The sequence below is a fragment of the Trichomycterus rosablanca genome, chromosome 6 (genome assembly GCF_030014385.1).
Source record: "Trichomycterus rosablanca isolate fTriRos1 chromosome 6, fTriRos1.hap1, whole genome shotgun sequence".
In the NCBI taxonomy this organism is placed as follows: domain Eukaryota; kingdom Metazoa; phylum Chordata; class Actinopteri; order Siluriformes; family Trichomycteridae; genus Trichomycterus; species Trichomycterus rosablanca.
Window position 1 is genome coordinate 24,281,018 of NC_085993.1, and position 16,408 is coordinate 24,297,425.

The 16,408-nt window shown below is 39.0% G+C and overlaps 1 protein-coding gene across 4 annotated transcripts in view; it reads right to left on the reverse strand.

Annotated features, from left to right (window-relative positions):
• Nucleotides 1–14,865: 14,865 nt before the first annotated feature.
• The window catches only part of ptprt (protein tyrosine phosphatase receptor type T), a 281,354-nt gene continuing 279,811 nt past the window's right edge, over nt 14,866–16,408 (reverse strand). For all 4 annotated transcript variants that reach the window (XM_062997565.1, XM_062997564.1, XM_062997566.1 and 1 more), the window contains one exon: nt 14,866–15,094. In XM_062997565.1, the coding sequence (XP_062853635.1) occupies nt 15,041–15,094 (54 nt within the window). In that variant the 3' untranslated portion in view covers nt 14,866–15,040. The remainder of the gene's footprint in view (nt 15,095–16,408) is intronic.

Genomic DNA, 16,408 nt, shown 5'->3' on the forward strand with positions numbered 1-16,408 from the left:
TGAGTGGAGTAAGGGAATAGGGGAGTAAGGGATATTACACTCCACACATTCACCCAGAAATAAAAAAAAGACATTTTCCGCACAGGGACATAAGTCTATGCTGTCCCCAGCATACGTGGGAAGACTCATATGGCCATGCACTACCTTACAGGGACATCAAAAGTACTCCCCCAGTGAAATACACAGCTTCAGATGAAAGTAGGAAATAATTAGATAAATGAACATCTCATGAATTATCTATAAATAATTAGATATTAAACTGAGTTATCACAATACTAGTTACTTAGTTCACTGGTGTCTGATAAAGAGAGATAAAAGAGAGGAGTTCAGTATACATAGGGGCAATAAAAAGGAGTGGAGTGGCCACTCCATTATCTGCATCCAGTGTGGATTCGTCTGTAGGATACATTCAAAAGGATGTGGTCACACCATCCATCTTTAAAGGCGCAAATGCCACTGAGGCACGGACACGATACAATGCAAAACCAATGAGTCAGCAAGCTAAAGCCCAGTGAAAACAGTATTTAAAGGTTCTTCCAAGTACAGTGCCTTACCACAGCTAAGACACAGATTATGATCACTGCCAAAGACAGTCATCTGCTTCTCTGTGCCACCTGCCAGCCATTGTTTATGGTGTTTATTTTTTATATTTTGTTTATTTTATTCTTAATGTTCAGTGCATATACACCGATCAACCATAACATTAAAACCGCCTCCTTGTTTCTACACTCACTGTCCATTTTATCAGCTCCACTTACCATATAGAAGCACTTTGTAGCTCTACAATTACTGACTGTAGTCCATCTGTTTCTCTGCATGCTTCGTTAGCCCCCTTTCATGCTGTTCTTCAATGGTCAGGACTCTCCCAGGACCACTACAGAGCAGGTATTATTTAGGTGGTGGGTCATTCTCAGCATTGCAGTGACAATGACATGGTGGTGGTGTGTTAGTGTGTGTTGTGCTGGTGGATCAGACACAGCAGCGCTGCTGGAGTTTTTAAATACCGTGTTCACTCACTGTCCACTCTATTAGACACTCTTACCTAGTTGGTCCACCTTGTAGATGTAAAGTCGGAAATTATCTCTCATCTATTGCTGCTGTCTGAGTTGGTCATCTTCTAGACCATCATCAGTGGTCACAGGACGCTGCCTACAGGGCACTGTTGGCTGGATGTTTTTGGTTGGTGAACTATTCTCAGTCCAGCAGGAACAGTGAGGTGTTTAAAAACTCCATCAGTTCTTCTGTGTCTTATCCACTCATACCAGCACAACACACACTAACACACCACCACCATGTCAGTGTCACTGCAGTGCTGAGAATGACCCACCACCCAAATAATACCTGCTCTGTAGTGGTCCTGTGGGGGTCCTGACCATTAAAGAACAGCATGAAAGGGGGCTAACAAAACATGCAGAGAAACAGATGGACTACAGTCAGTAATTGTAGAGCTATAAAGTGCTTTTATATGGTAAGTGGAGCTGATAAAATGGACAGTGAGTGTAGAAACAAGGAGGTGGTTTTACTGTTATGGCTGATCAGTGTATATATAGCATATATGCATAAAGTGCACAATGATAAATTGTTTGAATAATTAAGCATTTAATGCATTTGATGTACATATACATTAAATGCTGGGGTGCAACATTTCTATTTCTTAATTCAAAAAGAGGCATTGTACATTACAGTGAAATTTATTATTAACAACAAAAAACAGTTCATCAAAAATAATTGACATATTCATTTATTAAGGTTTGCATGGTGGCCCGGTGGGTAGCACTGTCATCTCACAGCAAGAAGGTCCTGGGTTGGATTTCCAGGTGGAGCAGTCTGGGTCCTTTCTGTGTGGAGTTTGCATGTTCTCCCACAGTCCAAAGACATACAGTCAGGTTAATGGGAGATACTAAATGTCCACCTAGGTATGAGTGTGTGTAAATGTGTGCATGTGTGTGTTTGCCCTGTAATGGACTGGTGACCTGTCCGGGGTGTTTTCTGCCATTTACCCAGTGAATTAGACCCACCACATCCCTGAATAAGGTGAAGCAGTGGTAAAAAAATAGATAGATTAGAGAATTTATTTTAGATAAAGAACAGAGAATTTATTATCAAAATAATTGTTAGTTACCGTCTTTTTCTGCAATTTGTAAATATAACAATTTGTTAGATATGCTTATGTTCCATATGCTTACAAACGTTGTAATCTGCATAAAATAATGTTTTAGGTTCTTTTAGTTCTTATTATTTTTCATATACCATCACTGGACTATAGTCGGTGTCTTGAACTGGTGTTCCTATTTCTTCTTTCCTCTTTAAGGCAATTTTATTTTTGCCATCCCCCACCTCCTCATCTCAGTGGTGTCCTGCTATAACTGTACCACTATGCCTCATAGGTATAGCTTTTTCAATTTCATCTGCACACAGAGAGAGCAATAACAGATGCTGCAGAAAGGCTGGTGATTCTATTCTCTTTAATATGTTTCCATTACCTGTAGCTCTGGGAAGCCTGGATGAGGACCACGGTGCTCCACATGCTCCCTGTCCTGGTTTGATAAAGTCACAAAAATAAGGAGGATGCAGCAGCCTCAGTCACCAGTGAGGGAAATCAGAGGTGCATGTTAAAATAACAACTGAAGGGCAAGGTACCCTGTCTGGTTTGAAAACAGAGAACTTATTTTTTAAGGGTAGTATTGCAAAATTAAGATTACAGCTGTGCAAACAAATGACAAGAATTATCCCTCCTTTTTTGGTAGACGGTTACCATATTTTTACTCGCCATGATTTTAGTTTTTTAGTTTCTTTCAACCTTATAAATAGGATGCATAAATAATAATTAAAAATAATTATTTGTCCAGTACTGGGTGTTTGACACTTGTGCATTAGTCAAACTACTGTACAGTAGACCCTTCACTTACGAATTTAATGGGTTCCGAAGGGCTGTTCTTAAGTCAAAATGTTCATTAGTTAAACCTATTTTTCCCATAAGAAAAAATTTAAATAGAATGAATCCGTGCCAGACCCCCCAAACCACCCCCTTACCTAACCTCTCTAATGTCTTAAATGGTCTTTTTTGTTATAAATACAAGTATATTTTCCCTTAAATCTTAAATGATAGAATAGACATTCCTGTAATAAACAATAATAAACAATACACAGTAGTACTGTACTGTACATAAAAAACCACACATCACATTTCAGTACAGTACGTGTGCAGTACCATACACCATAATAAATTTCCTTCTTATTTTTTTATAAAATGTATCTACCAGAAGCAACAATAACTCTCATATTTCTCTTTTATTTGCTTCTCTATTTCAATAATGTTGTATTTTGTAGGCGTAACTGCACGAAAGAAAGAATACTTTACTCAGCGATTTCCTTCTTCTCTCTCACTCACTGTCCCCTCTGTCTGATACACAGTGACAGCTACTGGCAGGAGTAATTATACAACAACAAATGTAATAGACTTTTTCATTTTCATTTTAAATTTTACAAAATATAAAGGAAACAGAGAAAAAACACTGTCTGCTGTCCGAGTGTTCGCTCACTGTATACATATATAGAGAGAGAGACGGTCGGAGGCAACTTTTTCGTGACGTCACGTTTCGCAAAATTTCACTTTGTAATCTGAAATTTGTTCATATGTTAAGTTGAAAAAGATCATTCGTAACCCAAAATGTTCATATGGTAAACCATTCGTAACTCAAGGGTCCACTGTATATGTGTTCATGATTGAACAAGGTTTAATGAAGAAATTTACCAGCATGTATCATCTGTTGGTACTTAGTGCCGAGGTCAGTGAATTAAATATTCAAATAATTTTGATATTATTATATATATATACTGTATATATATATACAGTGTATCACGAAAGTGAGTACACCCCTCACATTTCTGCAAATATTTCATTATATCTTTTCATGGGACAACACTATAGACATGAAACTTTGATATAACTAAGAGTAGTCAGTGTACAACTTGTATAGCAGTGTAGATTTACTGTCTTCTGAAAATAACTCAACACACAGCCATTAATGTCTAAATAGCTGGCAACATAAGTGAGTACACCCCACAGTGAACATGTCCAAATTGTGCCTAAAGTGTCAATATTTTGTGTGACCACCATTATTATCACTGCCTTAACCCTCCTGGGCATGGAATTCACCAGAGCTGCACAGGTTGCTACTGGAATCCTCTTCCACTCCTCCGTGATGACATCACGGAGCTGGTGGATGTTAGACACCTTAAACTCCTCCACCTTCCACTTGAGGATGCGCCACAGGTGCTCAATTGGGTTTAGTCCATCACCTTTACCTTCAGCTTCCTCAGCAAGGCAGTTGTCATCTTGGAGGTTGTGTTTGGGGTCGTTATCCTGTTGGAAAACTGCCATGAGGCCCAGTTTTCGAAGGGAGGGGATCATGCTCTGTTTCAGAATGTCACAGTACATGTTGGAATTCATGTTTCCCTCAATGAACTGCAGCTCCCCAGTGCCAGCAACACTCATGCAGCCCAAGACCATGATGCTACCACCACCATGCTTGACTGTAGGCAAGATACAGTTGTCTTGGTACTTCTCACCAGGGCGCCGCCACACATGCTGGACACCATCTGAGCCAAACAAGTTTATCTTGGTCTCGTCAGACCACAGGGCATTCCAGTAATCCATGTTCTTGGACTGCTTGTCTTCAGCAAACTGTTTGCGGGCTTTCTTGTGCGTCAGCTTCCTTCTGGGATGACGACCATGCAGACCGAGTTGATGCAGTATGCGGTGTATGGTCTGAGCACTGACAGGCTGACCTCCCACGTCTTCAACCTCTGCAGCAATGCTGGCAGCACTCATGTGTCTATTTTTTAAAGCCAACCTCTGGATATGACGCCGAACACGTGGACTCAACTTCTTTGGTCGACCCTGGCGAAGCCTGTTCCGAGTGGAACCTGTCCTGGAAAACCGCTGTATGACCTTGGCCACCATGCTGTAGCTCAGTTTCAGGGTGTTAGCAATCTTCTTATAGCCCAGGCCATCTTTGTGGAGAGCAACAATTCTATTTCTCACATCCTCAGAGAGTTCTTTGCCATGAGGTGCCATGTTGAATATCCAGTGGCCAGTATGAGAGAATTGTACCCAAAACACCAAATTTAACAGCCCTGCTCCCCATTTACACCTGGGACCTTGACACATGACACCAGGGAGGGACAACGACACATTTGGGCACAATTTGGACATGTTCACTGTGGGGTGTACTCACTTATGTTGCCAGCTATTTAGACATTAATGGCTGTGTGTTGAGTTATTTTCAGAAGACAGTAAATCTACACTGCTATACAAGCTGTACACTGACTACTCTAAGTTATATCCAAGTTTCATGTCTATAGTGTTGTCCCATGAAAAGATATAATGAAATATTTGCAGAAATGTGAGGGGTGTACTCACTTTTGTGATACACTGTATATATATATATATATATATATTATTTTATGCAATTTCTCCCTTTTTTCTCCAGACTTTTAGCGCGTCCAATTACCCAATTGCATTACGCTTCCTCTCCACTAATGCCAGTCCCCGCTCAGATTGAAGAGAACGAAACTAACACACGCCCCCTCCGACATGTGTGCAGTAGCCGACTGCATCTTTTCACATGCACTACGCGAGTACATACATATGCGGATCAGTTTTGTGTATGGGGAGACACACCCTGATCAATGCACTCTTTCCCCCTCTCTGTGCAGGCGCCATCAATCAGTGCATCAGTTACGAGGAGTCCCTATCCAGATTAATACCCCACCCCTATAGGAATAACAGACCAATCATTGTTCATGTGGTCACCCAGCCGGCAGTTAAAGCTGAGATTCGATACGATGTATTCGAAATCCCAGCTCTGGTGCGCTAGCGTGTGTTTTTACCGCTGAGCAGCAGATAAATTTTTTTATATATATTTTGTTTTATGCATTTTCTCCCTTTTTTTAATGCATTTCTCACTTTTAGCGTGTCCAATTGCCTGATTGCATTAAGCTTCCTCTCCACTAATGCCGACCTCTGCTCTGATTTGAGGAGAACGAAGCTAACCCATGCCACCTCCGACACGTGGGCAGCAGCTGTATGCATTTTGTCACCCACACTAGGTGAGTAAATATATGCGAATCAGCCTTGTGTACAGAGAGACACACCCTGATCCGCACTCTTTTCCTGCCTCTCTGCAGGCGCCATCAATCAGCCAGCAGAGGTCGTAGTGCACCAGTTACAAGGAGTCCCTACCCGGCTTAATACCCCACCCCTATATGAACAACAGACCAATCGTTGTTCATGTGGCCGCTTAGCCCAGCTGGATGACAGAGCTGAGATTCAATATGATGTATTCGAAATCACGCTCTGGTGTGCTAGCGTGTGTTTTTAACGCTGTGCCACCTGAGCGGCCGATTATTTTTTTAATATACATTTTGTTTTATGCATTTTCTCCCGACTTTTAGCGCGTCCAATTACCCGATTGCATTATGCTTCCTCTCCACTGATGCAAATCCCCGCTTCGATTGAAGAGAACGAAACTAACACGCCCCCTCCGACACGTGTGCAGTAGCCAACTGCATCTTTTCACCTGCACAATGCGAGTTCATATGCAGATCAGCTTTGTGTACAGAGAGCCACACCCTGATAAACACACTCTTTTCCCGTCTCTGTGAGGTCGTAATTGCTTCAGCCATGAGAGAGTCCCTATCCGGCTTCCCACCCTGTATGAAAAACAAACCAATCGTTGTTCATGTAGGCGCCCAGCCCAGCCAGATGGCAGAGCTGAGTCTCGAACCGATGAGTTTACAATGTCAGCTCTGGTGTGGTAGCGTGTTTTACCACTGTGCCACCTGAGCGCTTCAATTTTAATATTATTTACTTAAAATTGCATAAACAAGGTTTTTTTTTATCAGGTAAGAAATACCTGTGGCCCTTCAAACCGTGCAAAGTGAACTGGCTGTCAATCTACTACCCTGAAGTATAAATGTAAATAAATGATTTAATAAAGGATTTAGTTGTTTGACCAGATTGCTTAAACAATTTGCTGTCATTGTGTTTTGCAGATATTTTCAGCAGTACAATCAGCAGTGATGTAATAGTGAATACCAAAATTTATCAAAAATATAAAAACGGATTCATAATCAGGTGACATGCAGCTGACAGAAATGCTTTACTGCAAGTTATTAGACATAAATTTGCAGGGAAAATTGCCATGTATCATCATTATCTTTGTGACCTATCAAAGTAACTAAGTGTAAAACATTGCTGTCATATGTTATTATTAGCCAAGCAAAAAGCAAATATAATTAAACAGGATAGTCTGTAAGTGTTTAAAAACAGTTCCCTTTGACAGTGTGCAAAAGATTGTTTTTCAAACCAGCTTGATTTCAGATAAACTTCTACTTAGAGGCAATTTTCTGAAATTAGGTCACCATTTTTGTCATTTTGGCCTCATTATTGGTGTCATTGGAAGAATGACAAGTAATGACAGCAATGTTTTGTAAAAACATGCTAATAAGGAAGATCTGGGGCATGCTGTTCAAATCAAGAGCTAGGACCAAAAATCTGGCTGAACTGAATCCCAACACTTGACAGATTGTCATGCCTGGCAGGGTTTTTGCCCTTTTATAATGCGTGTTTTAGGTGGTGTCAGCTAAAGTCTCTAGAAGAGCATGAAGATTGCTACTGTTGGTAATGATTTGTCATTTGAAGGCTGGTCGGTGGGATCCTGATTGCTGCATTGCTCAGCAGTTACACCAATATAGAGCATGTGCCACTTTAACCTGTTTTTATTGTTTGTCTGATCTAATGACAGCCAACTCTCTATAGTTTGACACCTGGACTGTGCTTTTTCTGGTGGGAGTGCTTTCAGCCTTAGCTCTTTTGCCTAATTTATATTCCAGTTGTTCACTGCATTCTCTTTTCTTCTTGAGTTGTCAATTCCTCTCCTATCCATTTAGCAGAATCTGGCATTTTCCTGTGGCTATGGCCTTCATGCGTATCAAAGTCAGCCACCATCTGCAAAACCCAAAGCTTTCAGAAATATCACTGCCTAACTGTCAGTCCCTGTACACATCGCTAACTCTGCCAAACACTGGTGACAACCCCAAGCTTGTGGGTATACACAATGGTACACATTCAGTCTCAACCACTGCTTCTAACAATTATTGTCACAAATTAATTAAACCTTAAATAACTAAAATGTCAAATACACATTAACAGTTACATTTAGTCATTTAGCATATAGTGCTGCGTATGAACAGTAAGAAGTTAATTTAGGAAATAAATGATTAGGAATGCCATATATTGGCATATGTAAAGGTATGTCAATTCATTCATTATTTGTCCACTCATTCATTGTTGTGGGTCTGATTCATTGAACAAAAGGCTTAAATACTCCGGACATGTTGCCAATTTAAAGTGCAGACACACACCAGTGTGTCTAGAATGACCAGTGGTGTCTAATGTCCTGTCTAATGTACTGTATAATGTTCCTGTTTTCTAACATATCTTTCTTAATAAATTCATAGTTTTTGCCTTATAAAAATAGGTACAAAGTCAAGAGACATTACGTATGAATTTAAATTGTGCATACAGTATATGTGCTGGAGGTAAAATTTTGATTTAAAGGAAAATATATAAAATAAAAACAAATTGTGGTATTATAAGAGGTATTATTCATGTTTAAACAATCACCACATATGGTAAATAAATCCACAATTATAATAATTATAATTCTTATCAAAATTATTGGCAAATACACTTCATTTTTAAATAAGTACATTTTACCATCTGTTCACAGATTCACAGTTTGCTACCCCACAATGTACACAAAGTATAAATTGGATAGTAAATTGAATCATACTATATTGGCTCATACACTGCTAGCATTGTTAAACATGCTCACAACTATAATGGCTGTGGGGTCAGCCCATCTCCAGGCTCAGACAGCCCAGTCATAAAATAATAATGACCATAAACAGCATTAATATTTTACAGCAGTGGTGGCCTTGCGGTTGGAGAGAGAAGAGCTTTAATAATTTGTGGGTGTGAGTGAAAGCTTCTCAGGCTGACTGACAAACTGTGTACCTGCAACCTGACCAGTATAACAGATCCTCCAACTGAGTTGGCAGATTTTACAGTTTCAATTAGAGTTTAACCATGGGTCACAATAATATAGGGGAGATAAGGGTTGTATAAGGAAAAAGGTCTTTAGGTCAAACATTTACATTGCTAGGGGCATTTCAATGACCAGTATTTAGCAAGAAAAAGCCCCTTGATTTAATGAGATGGAAAATGTAGACCAGTTAACAAACAGTAGTATTTGGTAAAAAATACTACAGAGGTAGTATTTTGTACGGGTATTGGTACTGGTAAAATACTGCAGAAATGCATGTACTAGAGAAACCAAGTAGTTTCAACCAACCAATCAAGTATCAGATTTAATCCCATTGTCACCCATTGTTGCAAACCTGTACATGGAGGAAGTGGAAAAAATGGCATTCCGAGTCATTGGTTCAGATATGTGGACGACACCTGGGTGGATAAACACATCAAGTTCACAAGGAAGGATTCAAGTAACAACAGCTTGGCGTTCTTAGATTGTGAAATTGCAATTCAAGATGGGGAACTTTTGAAAGTACATGTGTATCGCAAACCGAAACATACAGACCAGATTTAAGGTTTGACTCACTTCATCCATTGGAGCACAAACTAGGAGTCATCAGGACGCTGCACCACTGGGTGAACAGCATTCCCACAGACACTACGGCCAGGGAAAGAGAGAAATCTCATATCAAAAAGGCCCTGGGTGAATGTGGTTATCCCAAATGGGCATTCGTAAAAGCTGGAAAAATGCCCAAACACGGCTCCAGTGGATCAAAGGGAGGAGAAGGACAACCGCGGTCTAAGCGCAAACCAGTGGTGATTCCGTATGTGGCGGGAGTAGCAGAACAATTGAGACGACTATTCTCCAAACACCGCGTTTCAGTTGCTTTCAAACCCCAGAACACGCTACGCCAGAAATTAGTTCACCCTAAGGACCAGGTCCCGCGACACAAACAGAGAAATGTAGTGTATGCTGTTAGGTGCCGGGAGAATAGCTGGAAACTGTACATCGGGGAAACTAAACAGCCACTGGCTAAACGGATGGCACAACATAGAAGATGATGAAGATGTGCAGATCCTTGACAAGGAGGAACGCTGGTTTGAATGGGGAGTCAAAGGGTGTGTTCGAAAACTTAGTGCGCTCTCTACATACAACATTTTACGTCATCCTATGCGCGCTCCCGAGAAGTAGGCTGTTCAAAATCCTAGATGCCTTAATATGTTGTCTACTTAGGTATCTTAAAATTTTAACATTATTTTGACTCAAGAACAAGTGAGCATCCGATGCTGCATTAGTGGCCAAGGCAATCCCAGCATTCATTGCGGCACAACTTAAAAAACATGGCGGACGGTGCGGAGAACCGTTATTTTCAAACGTAAATAAATTATTATTGATTTTTAATTTGTATAAACTTGTACAAGTGTATTTATTTGTAAGTTCGGGCTTTTCGGTACACGGAGGGAGATCTTATTTGACATGCTAGTGCATTGTGCCACCTCATCCCATTGGTTTGAATGGCATGATGCTAACTGTGTTAGCTTAGTAAGCGAAACCTGATGTGTCTAAGTAGTGTGTTCGAATAACCTGCCTTATGAGTCGATGACTTATTACAATCCTCTCTACTTTGGCAGCTGCCTATGTAGACAGTAAGACAGCAAGGCAGCTCCCTAGGTTTTCAAACACACCCAAAGAAGCCATCTATGTGAAGAGGGAACGGCCATCTCTGAACGGGGTGGGGGGTGGGGGGCTGAGAACACATCTCTCACCATCTTACAATGCCATGATGGGAGCTATACCCCAATCATATATGAAAGGCACACAGTCATTGTGATTTGCATATGGACCTGATCACTGGTTCCATTGTTATACAATGAGCAGGGATCTGTCGTTATGCAAATCGTCTGCATATAAGGTTGGCGGTATTTAACACCAGCTCAGACTGAAGAAGTCACTTGGATGAGTGATGAAACGTATCTCTATACCAAACTTTGTGTCCAGATGAACTGATTCCACTTACTAACTCACTCACACCTTGGGGCAAAACCAAACAAAAAGATTTAAAATATATGTCCCTTTTATTTGACGTTTTACCTAAGAAACAATAATGCCTCTCTTAGAGATATTTCAAAGAACTTTAACAAGAGGGGTTGTTTTATTCAATTAAATGTTTATTTTTTAACCATTAAAGCGTAGAAAATACAGTGTGTGGACACATTAGAGAAACACCAATTAAAAACATTATAATCACAGCTGCACAGGAGAGTTATATAAAGTTGACTGCCAAGTAAAGCATGTACCAGATTCTCAAAAGCATGATTACAGATTCTCAAAAGTCATGGCAGCATGTCTCAAACATAGACAAACATGATCAGAAAGGCAAAACAGTGATCGCAAACTGAGGCTCACTGAAAGATATACAGTAAATGTCACTTTACAGGATAGTCGCTAAATGCCCCAGAGGTACAGCCACAAAATTAGCCACTTAATTGGACCACCACTTTACAGACACAGTCCCAACAAAAAATTGTATATTGTAAGCTTTATAAAGCTGGAACTTATTGTGAGGATGCAAACTGGAAACTTTTTTGGATTAAAGGCCAGACTGTACATATATGTAAATAACACGTAAATAATACATAAGCACAAAATCTGAAAACCTGTTAGCAATGAAAAATATGTTTGATGACACACCTTTTACTACATTTACTACATTCACTATACTTGCTACTTGTGAAATGTATGTTTGGAACACAATAGATAATTTATGAGTGCATAGTAGGGACACTTTTCCATAGCCACTTGGGTATTAGTCTGCAAAGATTAAGCCTGCAAAAACATATTATGCCACAAAAAAGTGTGTTTGCAATTATGTGTTGATTATAGTCTAAAGTTTACTTTCACACAATATCTTTAGGAAGGCTCTTTCTTTCTACTAACTCTCCCTTTAAAGTTTAATTAAAAACTTCTCTCTTTACTGCTCATGAAAAGCTTTTCCCTCCAAGTTCTAGTTTTATTGTTTTCCTCTCCCCATTGTTGTTTTGCCTCTTAATGTAAAGAGTCCTTGAGTATGCGAAAAGTGCTATATAAACTAAACTCTTAAATTAAATAATAATAATCATAATAATAAATAATAACAATAATAATTATTATTATTTCTAGGGATTTTAGACATTAAAAAGTTTAGTAGTAATTCAGCGGTTCAGTAATTCACTTTTTGTAATGTTTTGGATTTTATAAAGTCTGACATTTTGCATTTATGCAATGTGGATTACATTATAGGGGTTGCATTATCATTTTTTGATAATAATTTTGGGGATAGAATTCTTAAATTATTAGCAAGCTAGACTCATTTTATTATAAACAAATAGGGTTAGGATTCTAAATAAAAAAAAAACTGGTCCAAGATTGGCCTTGATTACTGACAGCTGAAACAATCTTGATCAGTAAAACACTTGCTGTATATTGTGGAACATTTATTGGCTTTATCATAAATTCAGACACAGATCAGTTTTTTTTTCTTGTTTTAAATGCATTTTCTCCCCGTTTTCCTCCTGATTTAGTGCACTCAATTTGTCTTCCGCTGCTGAGAGATACCAGATTGCATCCAAGGAGAGCATGTTGCTGTACACACCTCTTCCGACACGTGTACAGCCCTCCTCTTCTCACCCCTGCATTTTGCACAGGCGTCTCTTCCGCCAATCAGGGTCCTTACACAGAGTATGAAGACCCACACATAAGCTGCGTCCGGAATCGCATACTTCCATACTCAATAGTACGCGAAATGAGTACGCGAGAGCGGTTAGTATGTCCGAATACATAGTATAAATAAAAAGGTACGCGAGAAGTACCCGAATGACCTACTTATTGGGCAGCCATGTTTGAGTATGCAAGCGACGCACACTTGTGTCCGCTAATGTATCCCATAATGCAACTGGAGCTGCGTAGGCGTTCAAAGCGGAATAAGAAACAAGAAAGATAGTGGAAAACGGAGTCATCTGTTCACAAGTGTAAGTAAGATAAATAAAATAAAACATTTTAAAGACGAATAAATAACAAAAACACGATAAATATCCAAAATTTTGGCGAGTGGGGTTTGTAATGAGTCTGTAACTATGGTGATATTACGTCATCACGTCCTTACGTCATCACTTGACGTTGGCAAGATGGCGTATGTAGTACGTAGCGGTGTTTAGTGCATACTGCACACCTCTGTACTGAAAGTATGTACTTTTTTACCGGCCGAGTAGTGCATACTTCCTCCAATCTAGTACGTACTCTGTAAGTATGCGATTCCGGACGCAGCTATAGATGCTGTGGCCAATTAGTATCTGCTGCAAGCACTGCCAATTATGCCTGCCAGATGGCGCCCAGCCGATCGGTGGCAACACCGAGTTTCGAACCGAGAACTTCAGAAACTTGGTGCTGGTGCGCTAGCAGAATACCCCACTGCACCACCTGGGCGCCCCCTAACTCAATTACAATTCTATAGATAAAGTAGTTATAAATAATAAAATACAAATATAACAAAAGTAAAAAACTAAATAAAAATAAAATCTGTAAATTTATGAAATTCTTCAGCTGTATGACTTTTTTACTCACTGCACTGTGCTTTTGAACACTACAGTGCAATTAAGTCCAGTTTGGAGTGGCATTGTCTGTTAAATTTAATTATCTTAAGATGAAATGTAAATGATTGTAATTGATGTTTATTTCTTGTGTTAAATCTTAAATCATCATTGTAGGTGAAATGAGGTGCCATCAGTTAATTTCAGAGCACTGATGGCATCTACCATTAATATTGTATATTTCAGTACTTCAATAACAGAAGAGAGCAATCTCAAAAAAGAGGCAAAAAAATCATGGCCTATGATAAAAAAAACTATTTTCATGTATTTTTTTAAAATATTAGATTAAAATATTTAGATGCCTTCAATAATTTTGCAATGATTTACATTCCCATTATTTTAGAAAGTAACTTGGTTTTAGTCATGTTGATGCCTATGGCCTGTCAGTTTAACAAATTTCATTTGAACGCAGAAAAGTGGGCCTCTCTCTCATGACTGATGCAATTACGACCTCTGCTGGCTGATTGATGGCGCCTGCACAGAGATAAGAAAAGAGAGCTCTTAGGGTGTGTCTCTCCATACACAACGCTGAGCTGCACTGCACTCGTCAAAGTGTAGGTGATAAGATGCATACGGCTGCTGCCCACGTGTCAGAGGGGGTGTGGGTTAGCTTAGTTCTCCTCAATCAGAGCAGGGATCAGCATTAATGGAGAGGAAGCATGACGCAATCGGACAATTGGACGTGCTAAAAAAAGGGAGAAAAAGGGGAGAAAATGCATAAAGAAAATATATATTAAAAAAACACAGAAAAGTGACAAGAATTCTATATAAATTAATCATACATCTTCATCACAAAACATTAACTTATGCTCAGGAAGAAACAAACATTAATATTGAAGTTGCAGCTGCTTGAGAATGCAATTAGATCCAAACTTTACACTACACAAAACAAAAAAACTGCTTACCTTTTAAACTCTATATGTTTATGATAAATACAAATTGAAAGAAAAAGAAAGAACCACAGTATCATCACAACAACAAAAATAACAAGCTTCTTTTCAAACACATTTAAGGACTGATTGGCGTTTCTTTAGAAGATGTACAGGGCTTAAGGAAAGGTTATTTAGTTTGGCTTAATGCACATTTTTTGGATGGTATCAATGCCATATGTAAATAGAAAAGAACTTCACGTTTTATTTTCCACTCTTTGTGCACTAACTTACAGAGGCTCATGTAAACAGTGTAAATCATCCTTTTGTTTACTGTGCTGCTAACAAGAACAACATGGCTAGTGGGTTAGTCTGTAATGTGGCTTTTTGATTCTCATGACTGCTCCTTTGTTTTCTTGTTAATCTGCTCACAGTTCTTCTTTCAGAAGGAGTTAAGGTTTTCCAGAGCTACCTCGTAGCAGAATTTGTACTGCTCCTAAACAAAAATGTTAAAAGGTTTATTATTAACTTTGAGACACACAGCAAAGACATTGGTTTCTATTCTTGTCATTAAGTTGACGGCTTATTTGTTGTTCTGTAGCCACCAATTATTCTACCATCTGTGGTTTTAGTGTAATCATTTGAAACATGTAATTTATGTTCTGAGTAATAAACCATTTAAACAGTGAAACTAAATATTCCATCTTTATTATTCAGCTAAGCATTAAAAATTTTACATAACATACATTTAACAATACAATAAAAGAAAAGAAGTATTTATAAAAATAATACAAATAAATCTTTTAATCAACACATCTTTAGCAGTACAAAAAAAAAGTACAGAAAAAGTTGGGACAGCATTTACTTTTCTTACATTCACTTTGACTTTTATTTCATTGCAGACAGGATGAACCTGAGATATTTCATTTTTTATCTGCTCAACTTCATTTCATTTATGAATAAACATTCATTTATGTATTTCAGGCCTGCAAAACATTCCAAAAAAAGTTGGGACAGTAAAGCATTTACCACTTTGTAATGTTGTTATTCCTTTTTTACTACACTTAAAAGACGTTTTGGCACCGAGGAGACCAAGTGATTTAGTGTTTCAGCTTTTATTTTGTTCCATTTTTCCTGCAAACACGTCTTTAGATGTGCAACAGTACGGGGTCGTCGTCGTTGTCCCATTTTTTATTTCAAAATTCTCCACACATTGTCTATTGGGGACAGGTCAGGACTGCAGGCAGGCCAGTCCAGTATTTGTACCCTCTTCTTCAACAGCCATGCCTTTGTAATGGGTGCGACATGTGGTTTTGCATTGTCTTGATGAAAATGCATGGACATCCCTGGAAAAAATTACGTCTTGAAGGCAGCATATGTTGCTCTAAGATCTCAATGTACTTTTCTGCATTAATGTTGCCATCACAGAAGTGTAAATTACCTTTGCCAAGGGCACTGACACAGCCCCATACCATGACAGACCCTGGCTTTTGGACTTGTTGCTGATAACAGTCTGGATGGTCCTTTTCATCTTTGGTCCAAAACACACGGGGTCCATTTTTTCCAAAAAAGACCTGGAATGCTGATTCATCTGACCACAATACATGTTTCTACTGTGTGATGGTCCATCCTAGATGCCTCAGAGCCCAGAGAAGTCGATGCTTCTGGGCATGGTTAACATAGGGCTTTTTTTTTGCACAGTAAAGTTTTAAGTGGCATTTGTGCATGTAACTCTGTATTGTAGAGCTTGACAAAGGTTTGCCAAAATAATTCCTTGCCCATGTGGTTATATCAGCTATTGTTGAGTGGC